The sequence below is a fragment of the Rhipicephalus microplus genome, chromosome X, assembly GCF_043290135.1.
Source record: "Rhipicephalus microplus isolate Deutch F79 chromosome X, USDA_Rmic, whole genome shotgun sequence".
Classification (NCBI taxonomy): domain Eukaryota; kingdom Metazoa; phylum Arthropoda; class Arachnida; order Ixodida; family Ixodidae; genus Rhipicephalus; species Rhipicephalus microplus.
Window position 1 is genome coordinate 439,016,494 of NC_134710.1, and position 25,235 is coordinate 439,041,728.

General features: G+C 43.4%; 1 protein-coding gene and 1 long non-coding RNA gene across 6 annotated transcripts in view; one reads left to right on the plus strand and one right to left on the minus strand.

Annotated features, from left to right (window-relative positions):
- The window catches only part of LOC119160896 (uncharacterized), a 493,888-nt gene that overhangs the window by 37,111 nt on the left and 431,542 nt on the right, over positions 1–25,235 (plus strand). For 2 of the 5 annotated variants that reach the window (XM_037413166.2, XM_037413167.2), the window contains exons 2-4: positions 8,902–8,972; positions 15,274–15,432; positions 21,475–21,559. In XM_037413166.2, coding sequence (XP_037269063.1) covers positions 8,906–8,972; positions 15,274–15,432; positions 21,475–21,559 — 311 coding nt within the window. In that variant the 5' untranslated portion in view covers positions 8,902–8,905. Of the gene's footprint in view, positions 1–8,901; positions 8,973–15,273; positions 15,433–21,474; positions 21,560–25,235 lie in introns of those variants that run through there. The other 3 variants (XM_075880528.1, XM_075880530.1, XM_075880529.1) reach the window with 2 other exon arrangements.
- Positions 644–6,156, minus strand: LOC142776600 (uncharacterized). The gene is made up of 2 exons (XR_012887661.1): positions 3,507–6,156; positions 644–2,952 (listed from the first exon to the last, which is right to left on the minus strand). It is a non-coding gene; the product is annotated as an uncharacterized LOC142776600 (long non-coding RNA).

Here is a 25,235-nt window from a genome sequence, read left to right on the forward strand (position 1 = left end):
CAGCCAAGTTGACTGCCTTCGTAGGGACACGCTTTCGTGCTAATTTGGTGGGCATCATCACATGCAGTAAGACCAAAGATCACGGACAGTTAGCGCTGACGCGAACAGAGTGGTTAGTTTGTGTCTTCTCTCCCGCTATTTGTCATGCTGCACGCTTCAGTGTAATGTCGCTGTCAATGCTTAAAATGAACTATAGCAGTTAATCGATTTCTGCTGAGAGGGTCTCCTATTGTCCAGAATGGAACAGAACAATGGCAATTGGATTTGTGTGATAAAGAGATACCCTGCTTTTGGTTACTAGAATAAATTTCTAAACTGAAGTTTATTTTTTATTAACAACAGTTCCAGTGCAGATGAAAGGTGCATGGACAAAATTCGTGTATTCAGCTTGACTAGGTTTGTGACCTTAATTGTAATTGCGAACCGGTATCACAGTATGCATAAATATCACACACATATACAACCATGGGTGATAGCTTGCTTATTCAGATTAAAATTGAAAGGTTGAAATCGTCATATTCAACCAACGCAATGTGTACGCGATATGCCATGTAGAGTAGCTATGCTCTAAACTAACCTTCGCAGGTCCGTTACATTTTACCCAATTTCTTGCCCATGACTGTAGGTTGGTAAATAAAACAACTTCTTCGAACACACATATTCTGTGTAAGGTTACATTTATTTTTATGCAGTACAAAATAAATTGAAATATGTAATGGCTCAAAGGAGAAATAACTAGAAACAAATTCAGCCATATCATTACTAAACTTACTCACCAGTGATAAACGGATTCTCATTTAAAAGATACATACATACATACATACATACATACATACATACATACATACATACATACATACATACATACATACATACATACATACATACATACATACATACATACATACATACATACATACATACATATACGCACACACACATATATGTACACCCATACATACATACATACAATACACACACTCAGGTGTAAATATTAAAATGAATGGCTATAAAACAACAATTCTAATAAACTCATTTTAAATATACTACAGAAAGTAACTTACGAGCGAAATTTACCGGCACTGTTATGTCTGAACACGGTGTTTCTCGAACCATCTCGCAAAAGCTTGATGCATAGTTTTCCGCTGATGCCCAGTGACAAGCACTCTTTATAAAAAACACAAGAATAAAGCCCTTGACAATGTCATGCTAAAGAAAAGGGCTGTGCATCAATATTTTGTACATGTCTGCAATATCACTCTATTTACATAGCTTGGCTCATTCACAAGCCACTAACAAAGCATGTTAGGACACTTGGGCTGAAAGTTGGCACAACGCGAGTAAATTCTAGACAATACATGAATAATACAAATATAAGCTACTAAGCTTCTTGGTGCAAACAGTGTTTATACTGACAGCTATAGGTGCCATTTCGTTTCCCCAAAACACTTCTCAAAAGTAGAATCAGCTTTATTTAGCTAAAAGTTTCTATTCTGGCGCGTCGTGGTGGCTCAACGGTGGAAGTGACTCTTTCGGCCAAGAAAACAAAGACCAATTATTTTTCCAGTTCGTGAATTCACCCCATGCTAACATTGAGGCAGCTGGTAGGAGTGCTTTTGGAGAGAGGAAACCACCACATTCCCACCAGTTGTGGCCTTGGGTAGCTACTTCACTTGGACAAAAATGATGAAAAACACTCCTCAAGAAGACTTCAAAGTTTGCACACCAACACAGTTCCCATACAGCTGTCTATTAGTCTGCTTGAAAAATATTGAGTTTACTGGTGAGCAAAGACTGTACACTATGTGAGGTGATGCTCCAGTGCACTGCATGTATGTCTTGCTGCTGGCCTCAACTGCGATGTTGCTCAGTACATATGTGTAAAATAACAACTAATGCTGTGCCACTGCCAAGTAATTATGGGTCATTTGCATGAAACAGGGACCACAATAAAAGAACATAACATTTGCCTTCACAACGTTCAAAAACTGTAAATAAATTTCCACAGAGTTTTCACAGTTCATCTGAGGATAGTAATATTGGTTGTAAACACAATCTTACTTTCACTAACAAACTATTCTAAGATGCCAGATTCAATATTAGAGTATACCAGCACTTTTGTAGGGCTAAACAATTGTACAGGCACGTAGAAAAACACAAGTGAATGCATGCTATAGCTACATATAAAAATAAATACTTTTATTTCTAGTCTGAGTAGAGCTGCATAGATGATAAGTCACTTGCATTACATTATGAACAAACCTTTCCGAGCAAAGTATACATTTAAAAAGTTACACTTACACAGTAGATAAGTAGACTGTTGAAGGACGGACAGGCAGTGGGATAATACCCAAGCACTAAAATCTACTGTTGAGATATACTAGGAGTAGTGATGATCCTCTTCCTTCCAAATAAAATAATCCACATAGATTCACTTCCCAGAGCTTATACACTCATGGCATCATTGGTGCTATACAAATGAGTGTACACTGAAGGATTACATCGACTAAGTACATGATTACTGCATCCATGGCTTTACTTCTTGTACTACAAAGAATGCAAACACAGTTACCATTGGCGACCATGGATGCTGTGATTTCTGGCATGCAAATGTAGAGGCACGCAGGCACTTAACACACATGTTAAAAACTTCAGCTCAAAAATATTTGCCCTCTAACACTACAGCAGCCTTTAAATTAGTGTCGTAGTTTGGTATCTTCCATGCAAAATTTAAATAATTTCGAATGCAAGCAAAGGAACTGCTGAATAATGCACTGCTAAGAAGTTAAACAGCAGCTGCTCCTGACATCACAATGTGCTCTTTCTGCTGTTGTAAACTTTGAGCAGGAGAACAGTCACTGGCAGTCCCTTCATACTTGTTGGTCTTCTGTGCTCTGTTCTTGATACACTGTACATGACCGTGGAGCACCGAACCTCTTGTTACTGCTGGAACTTAGAAAAATACAGATCATTGTTACAACCATGCTACATGCAAGAGTGTATAGTTGTCAATTATGTGCTCATATTTACAGATATTGTATTTTCAGAAGCCAATGACAAGCCTCAACATACACACACACACACAAACAGTGAAGGCTGAAAATATATTTAATATGATACAAGAGCAAAACCACAATGTTATAGATGAAGGCATGAAACTTCTGACAGGCATAAAAAGCCAATAGAGTTTCTTTTATTTCGACTTTACACTAGGTGCGAGAAGTAGACCACAAATAAGTTCACTAAGAAACACAAGTTAGACTGCATTACAACACAACAGCTAATGTTGATAACTTTAAGGCTGTCTAACATAGCCAGCTCACCATACCGCATATAGCAGCAAATGGGCAGTCTAGAAGACACAAAGAACTTGTGGATTATGAGTGTGCTGGTTGCTGACATCTATTATTCTAAAAGAAGAAAAGCTTCCAAAAATGCACTTCATCAGGGGAAATATTCATACGCAACAAATACAACGGGCTCCTACAGGTGCCACCAACACTCACCATTATTGTTGATACCAGTGTCTTGCCGGATGAATATGCTGCGTCCTGCACAGAACACCAAAGGAGCGCTCCATGACTTGAAGCATGTGTGCTAGCTGCATCGCTCTGCTGCTGAAATAGGCTAGCCACAGTCAGAGAAATGAGAAGCCATGGCTTTGAAACACACTGAACGTCACCTTTAGAGATCAACAATGCATACTTAGGTCAGGTACAATTTGTGAAAAAATATATATCTCTATGCAATCGTGGTGAACATGTTCGGCTGAAACACAAGCAACAGCACTGAGAGAGAAAAAGCTACATTAGGTAAAAGATGCAGTTACTGGCCTTATGTCATCTGAGGCTTCTTCAATAGGTCTTTCTCCTTGCAAGTTGTGAACAGCCAGGCAATTTTCACCCACTTGCCATTTCCTTCGAGAGCACTTGATCCACAGAGGGAGTCACAAGCTGGAGAGCTCAATAAGGAATCAAAGTATTTGTGCTCGTTTCAAAGCACAAGCTTTTGAGTCTCAGATTATTGGAGTTTCATTCATAAGCTGCAGGCTTTCAGCTTTCAACATTCTTAATTATCTTGCAATTTAGTCCTATAAATGTTGAATAAGAATTATGTGTAAGAATATTACAGGTATCCACTGAAAGCAACCATGCTTGGGTTTTCAATTTGTGCACAGTAAGTGGTGTTCACGTAATCGTTTGTGTTAATGAAAAACTATCCTTGCAGCCAGCCGTTAGGCAGTTTTGTGCCCTCGAAGCTCCCAAGCAGATTGCAGTCCTTCCAGATGAGGCTGCCATGCATGCTTCCACGCCACATCCGCTGAATGATAACAGTCCGAGCAGTGACATAGGCTTGCACAGTTAGGGAGAACGTGTCCTTCCTATTTTTGTACTGGTGCTCCAAGTAATGATGAGGATTGGTGTGCCAGAATGTGCAACCGATGCATCACAGGACCTTAACAAACCAATCTCTGCGATCTGTGAAGAGCTAAAAACAAGATATTTAAAAACAATCATTAAAAGCACTCACTTCTAATACTCAATTGAGGAAGCTATCACTTCGGTAAAGTGACCAAAGTTTGCTATAATCACTTTGAAATAAACTGAAGCCTCATGTAAAATTTACGTACCGCAATATATACATCCTACTGAAGTATAGTACTACCACAGTGGTAATCATCTATAGAACTAATTTTCCAAGATAACATAAATTTTTAAGTGCAACCTGGCTCCTGAAAAATAAATTCACATAAACTTTCCAACTATCAAACGTGGTCAATCGACAGGCCCAACCTCATAATCAAACAAGAGCTCACTTGTATCAAATCACAAAAAACTTTTTATGTATTTGCTCCATAATATATGTATGTATATAACAGTGGTAGTAAATATTTCATGCTTCAACTTACCATAGCGAAACATTACATCTGATGGGCTTAAAAACTTGCACACGTTATAGAACGGCGTGAATTATAGTACCAGCGAAATTTAGTTCTGCAAGGTGAACTCACCGATGGCAACATTTAGTGGCAGTCGGTGTCATAAGGAACCAAGTACGGTGAACAGGCAAAGGGCATCTGCAGACTGGAAGCTGCCAATGACAGCAATGAAGGGCTGGCCAGGCGTGCACGTCCATTGATAAAGTGTAAGAACTGGCCATGACCGGCTGTTGTCAAGGCTCTAGTGAAGTGCAAAATGATGGCCAGACGAACTGGGAAACCTGTAGTTAGGCGATATTGGCCTACAACTTCATCAAAAGCAAGGCACCGGTGAAATCTTTGCTTTTTTGGGGGGCTGGAGGGAAGCTTGACGTTCACGGGCTCTCGCTGCCACATAGAACTCTCAATTTGTTACCGAAGAACAGTCTAGGCGCGCTTCCAAAGTAACACGATCCACAACAGAATGTAGCATCTCGCAGTTTTGGTTGATCACATCACAGCGCTAGGACTATGGCTATCACAAAAAGGAGAAGTGACGACTTAACAAACAAAAGCGCCAAGCTGCCCCACCACGACTTCGCAGGGCAAAATAGTTATCAACGCTGTCTTTCAAGTTTCGGTCACACGAGCACAGCTTGTTCACAAGTCTTGGAACGTCAACACAGCACCACTGTTCACAACGAACATCGTTTCACTCCCGAACAGTACATTGCTCTCAAGTAAATAGAAGCGTGCGGGCTAACTAGTGGCGAAGCAAGAACCGAGCGCGTAGTTCATACGTTTCCGTACGTACTTGGGGTCACTCAAGTAACGTGTCAAAGCGCTGTCAATCCGAAATGTCGAGCAGCACCAAACTGAGAGACTAGAAAGTCAAGCGAACGAACTGTTACCGGCACACAAACACACATTGCAGGCTTCTCGAGTGCCAGTTGTCGTCGATACATCGACGCCGATCCCCGCTTGATAACCACACCGACGCACAGGCTTCACTGCGCTTCACCGTACACCATTGCACTGCCACAGCTTTCCGCACTGCTTACACGCACCGAAAGAGCTGCTGTAATCACAACACATCCGGTCAAACGCTGAAGTAACTCGTGCGAGAAGCGTTTGCTGAAAGTCGCACCGACCGATATGCTGTTTACGACGCCATGTTGTTTTCGACAACTGCGCAGCACATAAGATGATAAGAGAGCTCTTAGAAAGTACTTGCACTATTTTCACGGCGTGGAAAAAATTTCTCTTATGTGCGAGGGGGGTGATATGACGAACAGGACAGCCTTGCCAGATGAAAGAAGTGTTTTGGCAACGTCACGGAGTGAGCTGATGTAGAGGGTATTGCTTCACAACCAATCACAAGCTGTGCCTGTCGGCCAAGCCGTCGTCTGCTCGTGTTTGTCGTCTGCTTCGATCAGAGCATGCGACAGGGGATTCGCCTTCGCAAAGCTATTATTCTCAGGTCAAGTGGTCGCTGCGTCGCACAAAATACATGTCAGTGGCTCGCTCTACTTTTGAATGATGTTCGTGCGCCAAGGTAAATGGCTGGTAAATGACGCAGGGATGAATTCAGCCAAGGTTTGCTCTAGAATCGTGAGAGTTGGCATATTTTTGGTGTCATACAAAGTTACTAGGGTCATTTCATTCCGATTGCTTGCCATGGTATCACGGTTCATATCGGTGTCTGAACAGTGAAGGTGAAGATGCATGATTTGTTTGTAGTTCCATGCGTAATCATGCGCACCCCTAATACGCTTTGGTTTACAAAGTACGCTTTGTTCCAGATCGTCCCAAAGTGTATCGACAGCTGTATTTCAGAGAGCGCAACCATTGGACAGTTAGAGCCAATGAAAGTACACTAGAGCACAAACTTTAGGAACCACTCACTGAAAACTTCCTCTCATTTTTATTTCCAATAGCATGCGAAGAATGTGCTCCCATGAACCTCTTTGGTGGTAATTTCCACCAATGAGGCAAGGATCTCGAGTCGCACTTTTAATTGGATGAGATGGGGCGCAACACAACAACATAACAAATAAGGTTGACCCTATGCATTGCCGCGTTCGAATGCGCCGACCATTCACGTATCACATTCGTTTTCATCCAACCACAAATCTTTACATGCGTAGTTTTATGCCATTGACGCCCAATAGAATTCTTCAATTACTGCGACTCCGAACTTATTGGACGATGGTGGTTGTCAACACCATCCACTGCGTACAAGGGAAACAACACGCGAAGCTCAAAGCGCCGAAAGAAATAAAAACGCACCAGCAGTCATCAGGCAGCCCTTGATGGGCGTGAATTAACTCAAAACCAGCCAGGGCACCAAAGTATACCGCTGTGGCAGCAGGTTCTAAGTAGCCACATTGTTCCTAAGAGTGGTCTGGACCACTCTTGGGATTTTTTCTCAGCCATGCTGTTTTTACGCACAATTTCGCTTCGTGAATCCACTTACGAGCACTTTTCGGTGACGTAAGCAAATATAGCAACTGCATCACCATCGCTGACATGTTCCCGGGCAGTCACAGCGCGCTTTGTTTGCAGCGGCCGATGTGAGAACTATTGCCTCTTACGACGTTTTTTCGTTTCGTGAATCGACTTACGCAAGAAAATTTTTCTTGCGCAAAAATGTTTTCGTAAATGAGTTTTGTGAATCCGGGCCCAGGTGCCCAACTACCATAGTAGGCTTTCTTCCCTTTCGTTGTGAGGCCGTGTCAAGTTAGAAATAAAACCATGACTCACCTATATTCATCACTATATGTACTAAAAATTAACGCCCAAGCAATCCGTACAACTGCATGGTTACCCATCGAAAGCTGAAAACAACTGCAGTAGGTTCAACCCGACGCTGCACTAAAGCTTTTTACAATTATTGGTTGCGTGTTTGGGCTCCTGAATAAGGGTAGCCACAAATTAGACTTGGTTTTATCACAGTGTTGTTTCGACATGCCACACAATGTGCCCCGCATGATCACGGTTTTAGAGAATTGTAATGAGCGGCTAAGTGCGTTTCGCAATTAGTTAATCATAGTGGTTGTTCTCAAATCACAGACATCGCAGCCGAAGCTAAATAGTCGCTGGTGAAACTCATGCAGAAAGTGAGTATTCGCCAGGCCGAACGAGATCCCGCAATTATCACGTTGATGCCCTTGTGCCCACAACACAACTTGTCCGTTGCAAGCGTTTGACAACGGTGGCGTAGTTTGCAGGGCCACCCGCTATTGGTACTTGCGTTCCCGTTCGCGATTTAAGGTGGCCTTGGAGGTTTACGGATTATCAATTCAAAGTTGCTGCCGGCACTCGGCCTTCGCACCTGTTTGTGGGCCGCGACTTCACCATCAATCCGGCTTAGAGCTCTCTCGCGTTTTTACTGTCGGCGCTCTCGTAGAATTATCCATAACTTACCCATGTGGAAGCACTCAGTAGAAATTTATGCTACGCACGTGCTCAGCGCCGCAGCTGCGATGGGTCGGACGACGTCACTCACATTGCATCTGCTGGCGCGCGTGCTTTCGTACAATGCTGAAAATGATGTAACTGATAGCACTGTCAATGCAGCTCACTTGTGACAACAATACCGAATGGTGTTTGGTTTCTCGTAGCCAGTATACACCTTTTTACGGTAAAACTTCACGACACGAGTGCGTTCAAAATGCCTATTCGTAAAACAAGAGTATTAACAGGCAAGCAACTGACACCGGCGTTGGTGAACGCCAGTGCTTTGAGCAATATACCTCGTAGAGTTGTTGACGTTTTGCTCTAAATTTCGTGCGTGCGCACGCGCGCGCGTGTGTGTGCGTGTGCGTGTGCGTGTGTGTGTGTGTGTGTGCGGGCGTGCGTCTGTATTGAAGGAGGAACCATGACACGCATTCCCACTTACTGATAATGTTAATCACAGCACACATTTTGATGTATTGCTTAAACGTACTGCTTTCTTAATTCATTGCTTATCCTCATCGCAGGACCATGCATTTTCTGGAGACATGGCTTTATATCCTGGCCAGCGTGCTGTGCTGTTCCTGCCAAGGATCAGGTATATTTTGATGAACACTGGAGGTGTGGCAACGACATGTAGCACATCACACGTTATATAATGTAGGGTTGTGCCGTCTGGCCCAAGACAGGAGGCAGCCGCTGCTGTAGGAACTTGAAAAAATATTGTTGATTTCGTTTTTTCATGAAGAACTGGAAGATATTACGCGCACATTGCACTCCACAACCTGAAATCTTCCGCTCTTGTGATCACCGCGGTGGGTAGACACGGCACGCACGTACTACGCTTACTGCCAGTAAGTCGGCGAACCACCTCTCAGCGTATATGCTGCCGGTTTGGCAGTCCATATGTAGGCCACATGCGCACCCACTGCGCAGCACGTGTTGATATTGTTTAGCCGTGGACGCGACTCCCACAACACCTACAAAAGGAACCAGTTACACATGCGTTGAAATTTCGTGTCTGGACAAAAAAAAAACAAGCGAGAAGTACATAGGTTAAACTACCACCCCTACACATCATAAAAAATTGCAGAAGTTTTCTTCCATGCTAGCATCTGCGCTCTCTGAATCTAGATATACGTACTTTTTAAGCACTGCAAATCTATGCTACGTCAAGCTGCCAGGCCAGCATGCTTAAGGCAGGCACCTGCGAGCAAACTGCGGTGATTTTGTTTTTCACACACAATTAGAATACTCTCAGCATCGCCTAAATATACGATGTACAAACATGCCCTTCAGGTGCCAGGTAAAAAATTGTACGTGCAAACTTTAGAAGCGCGTCACGCAAGGTGTGTTTCTATGAAGGGCTTGAAACGCAGTGGGCTCGATAGTGGAGGTCTACCGAGTAGACAACTAAGCTCAATTACCTTAATTGCGTTTCTTATTGCCACATAGCATCACTTTTTCAGAGACACTGCCATTTTCCACGGTCGTTCTACGTACCGCGTTCCAGGACCTACATGATGAGTATTTTTTTTCTTTGCTGGAAACGAGTGTTACCAGAAAGAAACAGTGCATTCAATTCGGGCCTAAAATTTGGTTCCTTTTTACGCTAGAATGGGCGCTCACTGGTAAGAGAACACTTATATTTTAGGTACAGGCTGATGAATTGAATAATTACCATAGGGAAGAAAAGCACATCTCTTTGTTGTTAATTCAGGCATGTAACAAAAGCGCTTTGTAATTACGCCTTGAAAGTTTGACGCATTTCCAAATAGTGCATTATAAGTCGCAGCTGAAAGAATTTGACACGTATTATTGGCACTAAAACACTTGTTGTAAGAGGGGAAGGAGGCAACGCTTTCTATTTGCCTTCTAACCAGAAGATGGCTTTCTCATTAGCATCATAGGCATTGATGTCCACGGCATTGCTATGAAACACGCTACATTATTCACCGACGCTTTTCTGAGCTCTCTTTAGTTGAATTAACAGAGAATATGGATATGGTTGCTCCATCGTGGTGACTACATCAGTGGCATCATGTTAATGCCTATTGTTAAATACAATTGTGAGGTTGTACTACCGAAAAATACGACGTGATTATGAGAAATGCCTAGTGCAGGGCCCCGAAAGTTTTGTCCAATTGGTGTTCCTTAACAAGCACTGACGTCGCATTTTGGATAGGCTTTTTTTTTCATTTCGCCTCCTTCAATTGCGACCGCCGCAGATAGAATGCGTCCTTTTTGTTGCGGTAATGCTCTTTGTCATCACCATTATCATCAGCATGACTACGCCCATTGCAGGGCAAATACCTATCTTGTGCTTGCTGCTGTCCCTTTACACCCGTATTCTTCCTAATCTTATCTGTTCACCTATCTTTCTCTCCCCCCTCACTCACTTGCCTTTCCTGGGAATTCAAACAGTTACTCTCAATAACAAGCGGTTATCCTGCCTACGCGCTTCGTTCCCGGACCATGTTCATTTCTTCTTGATTTACATTATGATATACCCTACCCCGGTTTGTTTCCTATTCCAGTCTGCTCTCTTCTTGTCTTTTAAGGTTACACATATGATTTTCCTTTCCATAGCATGATGTGTCATGGTCAAATGAAGCTGAACCCTCTTTGTGAGCCTCCAGGTTTCTGCTCTGTAGAAAGTGCAAAATGCAGTTGTTCTGTACCTTCCTCTTGCTTAATTTTATATGTGAGGTTTAACGTCCCAAAACCACCATATGGCTAAGAGAGACGCCGTAGTGGAGGACTCCAGAGATTGCGGCAACCTGGAGTTCTTCAACCTGCACCCACGTCTGAGCACACAGGCCTTCATGATTTTCGCCTCCATCTAAAATGCAGCTACCACAGCCAGGACTTGATCCCGCAACCTGTGGGTCAGCAGCTGAGCATCTTAGCCTCTACACCACTGCGGCAGCGCCTTCTTCTTTGGGGATACATGCAATCTACCTATCATGATTTGAGAATGCTTGCGGAATGTGCTCCACCCCAATATGATTCTTGTAGCTACTTTAGTCTCAAAATTCGGCTTCGCGTTGACTATCCATTCTATGTAGTCTTACTATTTTACAGCTTCAAGTGCACTTCTACCTAATTGGAATCACTGTTTTCTTTCGAGGTTGTTGTAAGTTAAATTTGTTTTCTGCAGATTGTTTGAAGCCAGAATTACCTTTCTGCTTTTTCTGTCTAATTAAGTAATCATGAATTGCACTTCGTCCATTGCGTTACCAGGTAATTAAATTTTGATGTAACTGTCCTTATCGTTGACGCAATGAATGATCATGTGACGAGTATTATTACGGAGTGTGCAATGAAAGATGAAGGCACGGTAGTTAGACAGCAGACTAGCAAGCTGTCCCAGGATACGGAATACCTATTCAAGCACATCAAAGCGTGCAAGCGTCAAACACAACCCACTGAATAGAACGTGCAGTGCTTCAGAGTTGATTTTAAACGCAAAATATTCGATGTAAAAAGGTGTAACACAGAGAGAATTGAGCTTTCTCTAAAGAACGGAGGCTGCATCAAAGCGGTGAAAAAAAAACTTGGGATTGGCGAAAACCAGATGAACGCACTGAGGGACAAGGGAGGCAAAGTAATTACCAATATAGATAGGACAGTTATTATAATGCTTAGTTTACAGAGATCACTACAGTAGCCGGGGCAAGCATGACCATAACCTAAGAACTAGCAGGAACGCCAATGACATTGCACCAGTAATTACGGAAGTCAGCAATGCCTTGGATGAAATGCAGAGGCAAAGCTGCTCGGGAAGATCAGGCGACCTAAGATCCACTGAAAGATCGAGGACAGATTGTGTTGGAAAATCTAGCCACCCTGTTTACGAAGTGTCTCCTGACAGGGAAGTTACCACAATCTTTCAGAAATGCTAACGTCATCTTTGTTCATAAGAAAGGAGACAAGGACTTGAAGAATTACAGGCCGATCAGCTTGCTCTCCGTTGTATAGAAGCTATTTAAAAAGGTAGTTGCTAACAGACCTAAGACAACATTAGAATTCACTTAAATAAAGGAACGAGCAGATATTTGAACAGGCTACTGAAAAATCACCCGCATTCAAACTATCAATGAGGTGAAAGAGCAATCCTCAGAATCAACCCAACAACTCTATACATTGCTTTCATAGATTATGAGAAAGCATTTGATTAAGTAGAGATATCAGCAGTCATGCAAAAATTGCAGATTTATGGCGTCGACGAAAAGTATAGAAACATCTTCCAAGAAATCTACAAAGCTTCAACCGCCACCTTAGTGCTCCTTATAGATAGCGACAGATTACCAATAAAGGTGACTGTAAAAATGTAGATATGAACTCCCCAATGATATTTATTTCATGCTTACACAAAATTTTCAGAGGCCTAGAAGGTAAAGAGTTAAGGATAAGAGTAAACGAAGAGTACCTTTGTATCCTGGTGGTGTTGGTGCTTACGTGTAAATGAGAAGCTACAAGGGGCAACTTTCTAGTTGGTAAAAATAACACTTATTTTACCTTAAAGCCATAAAGTAATATAAAAAAACTGTCCGCTTCCTTGGTATATGATCTAATTTGCCAGAGCGGCCTTCTTCCTTAGTTAAGGCATAATATATTACTTTAGTTGGTTATTCCATCGTCAGTGTTTTACGCTGTAGTACAGCAGAGGAATGGTCATGAAACGAGCAATTTGAGGTTTTCCATTTCCTCAGACGCAGTGAGCATTTAGATACACATTTCATGTAGTAACTTGAAGGAGATAATTTTCAAGTGCCTTCGTCAGGCGTGAACTCCCAAGGACGGACAGTATACGCGTTATCTTCACAAAACGTTATAATAAAGTGCTTGAGTGCAAGTGAATAATTAGGGACGGTGGCGGACACTTCGCACGAATAGCGAAAAAAATTCCCAATTTACTTGAAAACATCAATACTTCACAAATCTTTCAGAGAACACATAAAAAAATAGAGAGTTAAAGAAATGTGAGGCATTCACTCCTGTTCTACCCAGCCCTGTTTAGGAAACATTTGTTGCTATCGCTGAGAATTGATTGATTGATTGATTTGTGGGGTTTAACGTCCCAAAACCACCATATGATTATGAGATACGCCGTAGTGGAGGGCTCGGGAAATTTTGACCACCTGGGGTACTTTAACATGCACCCAAATCTGAGTACACGGGCCTGCAACATTTCCGCCTCCGTCGGAAATGCAGCCGCCACAGCCGGGATTCGATCCCGCGACCTGAGGGTCAGCAGCCGAGTACCTTAGCCACTAGACCACCGAGGCGGGGCTCGCTGAGAATTGCATACTTGGACTTGAAAAGCACAATATTTGCGAAAAATTGCGTTTGACAACTTCGCTATATTAAAACGAAACGTTTGTAATGCTGGAATTGCCCTATTCAAGGTAAAAGTTTAAGGTAAAACTCTCTAAAAGTTTCAAGGTAAAGTTCTTGACTGGTATGTAAGTAAATAAATAATCATTTCATAATAAGGTGTGATTCTGCAATGCATGCTTCCAAAATTATTCGAATATCACTTTTAATGCATTGGCATTTAGTTGTTTTTTTAAGTGAAAGAAAAACTTTTGACACCGCCGTCCATGCAAAAGATAAGGGTGGTCATAATTATTACACTTTCATCATTTTTTCTTTGACGCCCCACGAGAGTTCTTAAAATCTTACTCACTTTGAATGAGTGAGAACAGGAAAACTTAAGAATATGTGTTATTCATGAAAAAAGCTCTCAATTCAACAAACAGCAAATTAGGAGAAATTTAGCACAGGGGATGACATTTGTATGAAATTATTGGTAAGATAGGAAAGTGGACAAAAAGACAACTTTCTTTGATCGAAACGAACTTGTGATCGTTCAATGACACGTGCAGTTCGAAATTCTTTCGCTAGTATGTGTTAGAAGAGGTTAATGAATAGCATCAACGGCACCAATTAGAAAAAATATCGCCACATGAAGAGAATCATCACATATAGCTGTCCTACCAACTAGTTTTTTTTAAGCTAAGCATCTTCAGTCTTGAGAGTCGTTGCACCTGCAAAATAGGAACGAAGTTGGGCTGCTGACTAGAAAGTCGAAGCTGAGATTGTGTTCCCAGTGGTTGCGTTTATACGACAGCGAAATGCCATAGAGATTTATGTACATTAATTCAGGTGAACTCTTGAAAGCCCACAGGTGATCAAAGATTGCCGAGCCCTCCTTTACAGCATGCCTCTTATTTGTCTCGTCGTGTTCGCATGACACGGTACAGAAATTGGTTATTAACACCACTCGGAATTCACTATAGACTGATGCTTGTTTGCAGAGTCTAACGATGGGCAAGTAATTTTTTTCCTCGTTCTCAGATGATGCCACAATTTGTTCGATACTTGCTAGCTAAAGAGACTTTGTATATTAGGGCAAAATATTTTCACCAGTGCACTGCACTACACAGCGGGAGCCTCTCTGACATTTTAAATCATTATTGTTGCCTGTGCCTGTACATTAGCACTCGAGCTATACCGAGCTCTCAGGAAATGTAAATCATAAAAACTGTTTTATTTGGTTATCGTGGCAGTGGGCCTATAGGCTAGATGAGCGTAAGACATGATAACCAAGAGTCAACCTGACACACGAAGTTGGCTGCTAATCCGTGGAGTTGCACAAAGACTTGACTGTGTCTCCACAACAGCTGTACGTACGCACCACTGAAAAACTACGTCTGCATAGCTGCTGTGGGCGCCAAACTAATACCGTCTATTGATGCGCAAGCAATCATCTTTCTCTCGCTCTCCCTTACTGTAAAAGGCATGCAGTAATAAACAGAATAGGCATGTTCATAGTAGGCTTGTGTTTTTTAAACTGAATAGCTTAAAGCAAAGCTTGTCATAACGTCCTCTAGGGGAAGACCGTGGTCACGACGAGCAGCGGTTCACAGTTTTTGTTGGTGAACCTATGACCTTCGGTGAAGCTCATGACTACTGCGGAACCAACAAGTACCTGCTAAATCTACAAGCCGCTGTGAATGTGTCCCATGTTTCAGCGATGCTCCAGCGCCATGGTGAGAACAGCAAACCTTTTGAAACTTCATAGCAATATTTCGGAGCAATGCTTACCTAAATAAAGTGTTCATGTAAGAACATTTCATTAACATAATGGTAATATTGACCAGAAAATTGTTCACATAGTATGAGAGAATATAAACTGGCAGATCCCACGTACAGTGGGAATCGATTATATGCAAAGCATGAATAAGAAATTTGGATATGTCACTTCAAAATCAGCAATACGTTACAAGGTGGAGGTAAATTATGCCGTACATGACTTCATTGTCACGATTATCATGTTTAGACGTGTCGTTTACCTTCGCCATCTATTCCCGTAACGTGATACCAAATTTAGTATATGTGGAGCTAGCGAAATGGCCGCGAGCACGCTATGAGGGTGGTATGTTGCCATGTTGTTACATGACACGCGTGTCAGTATTATCATGTATGCACCAGTCGTTATTTTGTCATCCATTGACGTCACGTAACACCAAACTTGGTATATGGGGAGCTAGCAAAACGGCCGCGTGTGCATCATGAAGGGCCCAATATACTCCACTCTAGCGTTCACGCACGCGCACGCTGGGCACAGTGACGCTGCGTTAGCAGAACGCGAGCACTCCAGAGTCTGACGCCCGGCGCGACCAGCATCCATAGGTGCGGCGCGACGGCAGCCCGCGTGAATTGCAACATGCTGCAATTCGCGCACGTGCCATAGAAAAACATTAATATATGCCAATGCGTTACCAAGAAAACACTGCGTCTCTCCTTCTGCACATGCGTCAAAGCACCGCAGCACGGTGCGCGCCTGCGAGTATATGGCAGGACCAGCGCCTGGCGTGGAAATGCCGGCGTGACGCGAAGAAATGAACGCCGGCGAGCACGCACACCACGTCATGACGAAATGTATTGGCGCCTTGACTGTGACATGGACTCATGTTCTCACATGACATGAATCTCATGATTATCATGTTTGCACCAGTAGCATACCTTTGTCATCTATTCACGTACTGTAATACCAAATTTGGTATATGTGACGCTAGCGAAACGGCCACGAGCGCGTAATGAGCTTAGCTTGTAGTCATATTGTTACATGACACGCATGTCATGATTTTCATGTTAGGGTCTTTCGCTAGTGTTCGTCATGCAATCATGTCATACCATACCAGTTTTACAACATGCCATGTGAACAAAACGACTGCATGAGCTGCAGAACCATGAAACATAAATCTCGATATTCATGAGAAACATTTCATGATTTTCATGGTATGGCTAGCCAAGTATGTTATTCATGCAGTCATGGTGTACCATACCAAGTTTGGTATTGATATCATTATTGAAACAGCCAGGAGAGCTAAAAGTCGAAGGCGGCTAGATAGATACATACGCTCAAAGTCGCTGAAGTTCGCTAAGAAATGCTTCGCATTTAATAATTCCAAAGGTGTTGCTTCTTGATGTGTCGCGTTACCAATGCCTGTTTGCTAGTCTTGTATGGAACCAGACAAAGACGGTCACGAAAATTGTCTTGGTGGCCTGGACGATTCAAAAAGCGCTGGAATTGCGTAGCAGCCAGTACAATCTATGCATTCCCACACGATCTACGGAAAGGTTCAAGCGCTGCATTCCTGCGACCTTCGCAAAAGTATCTCAAGAACCGTTTAAGAAGAGCTGCTGGAATTGTTGCCATCTTTGTAGCCTCAGTGTATTTCTATATAATGGGATTACTTTCAAAGAATAAAATTGAGAGAGACGCGGATAGCAGATAGTAGTGGCAAGAAAAACACGATCGAAAAAATAAGAAAAAACAAGTACTTGCGAACACTAAAAATTAGTCGAATAATAAAACCTCTACAAACACCGTCTGTAATCCAGCGTACGTCCGTCTCTAGCCCTAACCAAAATATAGGCAATATATAATCTTTGTATAAAAATATTCTTACAGTTCACGGCCTCGACTCCGTGCCTTTACCAGGTCGACGGCTCTTCTAGTTCATCGGTTGCTTCTGCCAAACGAATCACCTGTATTCATCTCCATTGACTTTGTCGTCTTCGTCGTCTTCTGCCTAGCCAGTTGAAGCTTAACTCCTCATTGACCATAGTTTCATGCTGTCAGACCCAATCGATGACGGTGCACCCCGATGACTGCCTTGTGTCTGCCTGGTACAAAGTGAAAGAGCTGTCGGCCAACTGAGAAATGCGGTGAAGAGGTGAGGCAAGACTGGGAATCTTTAATCGGGTATACCGATGTTGACGGCCACTCCCCGGGCCTCTCACGCCGACAGTCTCCATAACCGGGCGGTTAGTACTTCTGTAACTATAGCGACGCTGACTTCCTTGATCATCGTTGCTCAAAGCCCCACAAGTCAGCGCTATTTTTTTGCTCTGAAATTCGCCACCACGGCTCAGGTCACGCGCCACAAGTTTTCTTCCAACCAATCCCGTATATGGACGTTGAGGGTATGCACACCATAGGGGCCTCAAGCGCCATCGCTTTATTCCATCGTTTTGCACGTGCGTCGTGCCCTTTTTCTTATGATCCTAAGCGGTAGGCGATCACCGACATCATGTGCTTGGAAGCGAAGCAAGTTCTGGAAGCACTTGAGGCAGTCAAGTCTGAACCACAAGCCATCAGCTACGCGGCTGCAGCGCGTTGTAATGCTCTCCCTCTGCGCTAATGCGAAGGCGCCGAACGGCTGCAGCACCACCGCCTAATGCAGCCACCACCACCACTGACACCCTAGTGCTATCCTGTCGGCCAGCGCAACGCTCCAAAGAAGAGCGACGTGTAGCGCGCCCCCCAAAACCACCCGCTCTGCTAACACTGCGAGGCCGCCGGCAACACTTAACGCCACTGCAAGTACTGACACATGGTGCTACGCAGTTTCCTCTCACTCTCGACGCTACGCCTCCGCAGCTAGGTGAACGGCGTCGCGACATGGCGGACTACATTTCCGGGGCCCTGTGGTAACAAGGACCACCACAACGCTCACAGTTGTGGTGGGAATGCGCACAGTCACAATCACAATTAACAGCTTGATTTATCCCGCAATCTTCGCAGTACATCATTGCTCGAGAGACGTCAACCTTGGTATGTACTGCTTTTGCCTCATTGGGGCAGTCATCAATCTGAGAACAAAGTCAATATACTATCCACAGAAGAAGCACCACCACCACGCGCACGGTGATGGAACCACGGCTTGAATGTGCACAATTAAGAAGTCACCAATTCATCTCGCTCCAGCGTCATCATTTCCGTCAGCACTCTAAAACCAGAAGTCTTCGAAGTGTTGTTGAAGGCCACAAGCACCTGGTGGTCAACCTAGATGTTTGCATTGAAGACTAATGACTGAGCTGCATAGAAGGAAAGTAGTAGTGATGCTCACGAAGTCTGTATTGAGTACAAGCACGTGAGGAAAGACATGATGATCGTTCACATCAAAGAACGTTCGGAAGCCTCCAGCGCTTTTACTGTCAGCAAATCTGCCAATCTGACTCTAACACCCCAGCCTACTCAACCAGGTTTGAACCGCAACTCGATTCTTCTCAACAGCAAGCAAGACGATCTCAAAGCTCTAGCTGCTTCTGTATTTCGACGATGCTTTTCGTCTTTGTCGAAAATTCGGCAAACACCAGTCATAAAATATTGCATCATAACACATGAAAGTGCGAGATCACTTTCTCAGAGCCCGTAGAAACAACATGGTGTAAAAAATAAGCTGACGAAATGCTACAAGACGCCATTATGCAGCCATCCTGGAGTTTGTGGGCGCTTCTTGTGGTGTTTGTGGAGAAGAACGGAACAGTACACTTCAGCGTCAACTGATAGCACCTGAACATATCAAAATCGCGAAGAAGGACGTGTCTTTCTTCTCAGAATAGACGACACCCAGGATTGACTTCACAACGCAAAATACTTTTTATAGATGGACCTTAAGAAACGCTTGTGACAAATCGAAGTAGACAAGAGAGATCGAAATAGCATTACCTTCGTGAACCCTTACATCTTCGAGTACAATATAATGTGACTCCGTCGCATGAATTGAATTCATTACAAGTTGCAATGCAGCTAATGCAACCAACTCGGCCAGCTGCCGTAACACGGCCATAGTGCGGATGTTGATTGTTGAAAATGATTGTGCTAGACATGTTTGCAAAGAATATGTTAAAAAAACAAGTGCGTAGCGCGGTCAATAATGCGGCAAGTTTTGTCGTTCTTGAGTTCACTTTTTCTCGTAGCAGCCACTCAAAACTGCAGGCGCTCACATTACGTGAACGATGCTCCAACGAAGGTCTACATAAGCTTGAAAGTGATAAAAACTTTCAGAACGTGATTACAATAAAAAATGTTTCCCCATTACAAATGAAGGCCAATATATGTCACAAGGTTCATACTATGCTTCGAAACTCTGTGGGTACTTGGAAGTATGGCGCTATACGAAGCCGCAAACTTCTGTTAGATATCGCTTCTAAACAATGCAGCGTTAGAATAGCCACAGGAGCCCAGAAAGTGCTGCCGTTCAATATTAACTTCTTTCTACGGTGCATCAGTTTTAATTTTTTGGCTTAATAGGCAAGAGTAATATTTTTGAATTCCTTGAACCCGGAAACGGCATCCGAACACAGGAGACTGAAATTCATGCTCCCGGATTTCTTACTTACTTAAACTAAAGTTACCTCGATTAGCCCCTTGAGAGGCTAAGTAAAAATAATGGAGTGCAGTGAAGCAACGGAACTTTGAAATGGGTATCATTTTCGAGTGCCCTCTTGTGCGTCATCTCTGCAACAACACTGCTCGTGCTATAATCCGTGCCTGGTCATTACTGTCGACATTGCATGTTGTCGCTGAGTGCCGGCTAATAAACATCGTAACAAATTGGTGGAGAGTGCGGTGCTCCCATTCAATGCCCGTGGAGCTTCGATTTCGTACCGTGCCATTTATCTTGCCCCAAGACGCTTTTCAGCAAGTGCATCCCCCCGCTACCACCCACTCTTTGTTGTGTCGCACGCATCCGCGATCCACCCATCGTCACTGGCGTTGATGGTACCCACGTAGCGGACTGGCTCGCACTATATAAAGGCATGCGTGTACCCATCAAATGGGACGACGGCGACAATTGACCAACTCAGTATTATATCTTGCTGGAGTGGCGAGTTTATGGTACAAAAACCCACGCATCCGATTTGTATACTTGGTGCGATTTCAAGAGCTTCGTCATCAACGTTTTGGGCCTCCCTGCCATTCGTTAGCTGCAAAGTGAACAGCGCTTACGCGAACGCTGTTAGCAGGCTGGTGAGTCGTTCACCACTTATATTGAAGATGTCCTCGACCAGTGTAAGAAAGCGAACGGAACCATATCTGAGTCTGACAAAATGTGGCAGGTCATGAAAGGTATTGACAATGATGCTGCTTGTCAAAAATCCTGGCACAGTGGCCAAAGTCAAAACGCTGTGCCAGAGCTACGAGGAGCTTCATCGGCAGCTTTAGATGAGCATTCACTGTTCTTCATGAGATGCAGAGGTCCAGCTTGGTGGTGAGCTCTTACCAGGCGCCGTTGCTGGCACAACTTAAGGAATTTATTTGTTCATGAGGAAGTCCCACGCCGCTTGTCTCTCTTTTCACAATCCTGTCTTTTGCAAACCACCGGCTGTTCAACAATAGGTTACCAAGCAGCCTTTTTTTTTCTCCTGCATCGAGCTATTGAGCTAGGAATCGCAAAGGTCATGCTTGCGTACCACCACGGACGTCCGGTTCCTGCTCGATGGAGTTTATCTGGAGTTTATCTGGAGTTTACCTGAAATCAACCAAATCGTTGACTGTCCACCTAAATGTGTAAAGTTGAGAGGAAAATAGGTTTCTAAATTAATGATGAAGTTGTGAGTCATAATAGGATTTATTGGCAAGTCGCAAGTTCATTCTTTGAAGTCATAAAGTTAACCACATGTTTTAGCTATTTCAAAGCGAAAACTACAAACGTAGCATTGAGTGCAACATTCGTTATGATCGTCTGTGCTTTGTGTACATACGTGATGTCTCGCCTCTATTTTGCACCAACCAGGCCTCCATTCTTCTTACGTATGGCTGAATATGCGGCTGGTGCATGGGTTCTTTCACTGGTTGGACCCCGTTCCTCAACTTTTCAGGTATGTATGTTTCATGCTAATTTACTTTTCAACGTTGTGCATTGCATCGCTGAGCCAACGAAATCACTGCGATTAGTTGGTTTACCTAGTATTATTGGTGCGTATAATGCATCTGATAAAGTAAGAATACTTGCTTAGCAGCATCAAAAGAATTGCTATCATATGCAACCGGCATCGCACTCTCTACTTTGTTTTACAGCGTAAGCTATTATGAACTCACAACAACAACAGCAACCAATTTTTCTGCATAGCTTTCGGTGCCAGGGCTGGCGTCGAATGGAATCTAGGGTACACAGTGCGAAGAAAAAGCCTTGTTGTTGGTGAATTTGATCCCACGCGTTCTGCCAAGCAAGCAAGCACTTTACCGCAGTGCCATAGCAGTGGGCTGTGTTATTATTATTTTTAAGGGCGAAGCTTCTGAGGGCATGGTTTGTTCCTTCCTTCATAGTAGTAGCAGAAGAAGTAGTAGTAGTAGTAGTAGTAGTAGTAGTAGAAGTAGTAGTAGTAGTAGTAGTAGTATGTAGCCACATTTAGCTCATGAAGAGCTCGTTAGATGGCGTTGTGTGTATTCGTTCTAAAGTGAGAACTTAGAAATAATATCAGGAAATGGCGTTGGTAGTTTTCGTATATTTGACAATTTCTTATAAGTGACAGACAGGCAGACAAACAGACAGACAGACAGACAGACAGACAGACAGACAAGCTGACAGGCAGACAGTTGTTTTGACGAATGGGTGGACAGACAGACAAACAGACAGACAGACGGATAGACAGATCGACAGACTCTTTGCACCACTCGTCATGAATCACTCTGTGAAGATGCTGTGAACTTTTTATTCAAAATCTTGCTTTGAGATCAGGTACTTGCTGCTATCATACTTTTTAACATATGATGTTCCACGACAGAGTGCGCATTTCAAAACTTTAATTAGGTGTAACAGAATAGAAAGTTGGGCGAGTTGTTGTGTATTCATATTTAAAGAAAAGCGGCGCACAAAAAAGACGGAGACAAAGAAGAGAACCACACACAGCGCTGCACTCACAACTGAAAGTTTAATCCGACCGCGCATGACAAGTGAGGTACAACGAGATTAAGTGATACGCTCATCAATAAAAGTGAACTCTTTTTTGGGCAATGTAACCGAGGTCTGGCTTACGCAAGCATCACGTGACTTGTTAATATGATAGGCTTCAGACACCTCACGGGTGAATTGATCGTGGTGCTTAAAAATTCACGGGTGAATTGATCGTGGTTGGCGAGGGCAGACCCTAATCCAGCGATCAGGAGTCTGTATAGGTTCGTGCGTTGCACCTGTCCTTTGTGAAATTTTTTTAGCCAAAATAGATCGCATTGTAGACACAATCCTAAGCGGAACTGTGATGCGTATTTTGCGATATGTGGACGATTTTTTAGTTGTTGTAAAGGATGCCACGTTCCCGAATAATGTTTCCGATGTGTTGAAGGTGTTCAGGACAGAAGGAATGGGTCTGTCCTTCACATCGGAGGTTCCAGAATCTGACTGTCTACAATTTCTTGATCTTAAACTTTGGTTTCAGAGTTCCCATATTTGCTGGTGTTTTGAGCCACGATCAGTGAAACCAATTCTTAATTTTGGATCAGCCCACTCAAAGGTGGTAAAGAGGGGCATCGCTTTCACCTGCCTTAAATCCGCTCTAGAAAAATCGTGCAGGCATATGTTGGGCTCTGGTTTTGCTAAGCAAGTTGCAAGACTAGAGGAAGCAGGGTTCCCCCCTAACATAATTGTGGCTGTTTGCGATAAGTTAATTGGTGGTTTAAAAGGACGTGCAGCTAGGAAATTCAATCGGGAAAAAATGAAGTTCGCAGTAATTCCTTATATGCATAAACTGGCACATGGGTTAAAAAATGTTGGTTCCCGCTACGGAGTTGATGTGGTTTTTGGGGCACCCAATAAATTGGGAAAGATATGTGCTTTGGTGTCCAATCAGCAAGACAAGAAGGACAAGCCAGATGTAAAGAAATGTGCCGTAAACCATAGATATAAGTATGTGCCTTGTGCTGTGGGGGTGATGTACCGCATTCTTTTATCTTGTGGCCTTCATTATGTGGGACAGACGGGCCGCTGTATCAATAAAAGGCTGCGGGAGCACTATCTCTCTTTGCATAACGGCACGCCTTCCCATTTAGCTTCGCATTGTGCCACGTGTGGGTGCACACCTCTTCTGTCTAACACTGTTATTATTTTTAAGCACCACGATCAATTCACCCGTGAGGTGTCTGAAGCCTATCATATTAACAAGTCACGTGATGCTTGCGTAAGCCAGACCTCGGTTACATTGCACAAAAAAGAGTTCACTTTTATTGATGAGCGTATCACTTAATCTCGTTGTACCTCACTTGTCATGCGCGGCTATTACTTTTTAAATTCTTGTTGCTCGGATTAAACTTTCAGTTGTGAGTGCAGCGCTGTGTGTGGTTCTCTTCTTTGTCTCCGTCTTTTTTGTGCGCCTTTATTTTAATTAGGTGCTCTAATAAAGAATTTCAATGTGTCTGTTGTTTTTGCATACGGGCATTGCTTGCAACAAAATCTGCTAAAAAATACTTCCCAACGTAGCATTAGTTATACCTGACTTCGGCAGAACTATTCGTGGAAGTGCCGTACCCAGCTTTTTCACTTGAGCGTGTTGGTAGAACATAGCGAAGGGCACAGCGCAGTTAAAGACAAGGACGAAGAAAGGCGCAAATTAGACAAACGCGGTGCTGCACCTGTTTAAGGTCTGGCTTATTTTGTTATCACCGTTGCGTGCTCTGTTCCCTTCACAAGGTTGCATTGAAGAAAGAAGGATTGAAAAAGCTTATTCGCGAATGTTTGGGAAAGAGGTCTTGAGCTCGATAGGAGAGAACCCAAGTCCAAGCTGCACTGGCTGCTACCGCCTGCCTGACATGACGCAGAAGCGCAAGCTGCTTTTCTTTGTCAGAGCTGGCAAGCTGTGCCTCCAATTGCTCGAAAGTATTAGAAAGTTTGTACTGACCTAAATAGGTATCTAAATTTTTTGGTCGATTTAGGCATCTCCACGACATGCGGTAGAGTGATGGCGAGCGGCCACTTCACAGAAATACATCCATACAGCATTGGAAAAATGTTTGGTAATTTTGGAAGGTTTGGAAAGACTCCCGTTGTAATTATGCAGGAGTGAATCGCGTCCTGCCTTTCTCAAGATTCGTGGGGGAGGCTGTATTTTTGTCGCATGCCTTGCTGGTTAGTAAGAATTTCGCGAGGAGCTATTTTGGTTTGGTCATTATTTTTCTTGTTAGCTTCCTCCTGGAGTGTTTTAAAGGATTGAAAGTGCTATCGAGGCACTTCTCGGTTCGTGAGCCCACGAGCGAAAGCATCGGAACTTTCAATTCCATCCAGGCCTGCGTGTCCTGGGCACGAGATCAGCCTGTATTCACTCTTCATTATCCCGCCAAAGAGTTTTTTTTATTTTTATCGGAATGCGGCTTCTTAAAAAGAAACCACACGCTTTCTACGAGTGGGAGATAAAAATTGCCTGCTGTTCATCTCTCTGTATTTGCACTTTGACTTCTAGGCCAACGGCAAAGCATTCCGCCTTGGTGATCGAGGACGTGTAGAGTGATGCACATGCCACGATGCTGTTAACGTTGCTAAGTACCGATGAAACTGATCATTCCAAA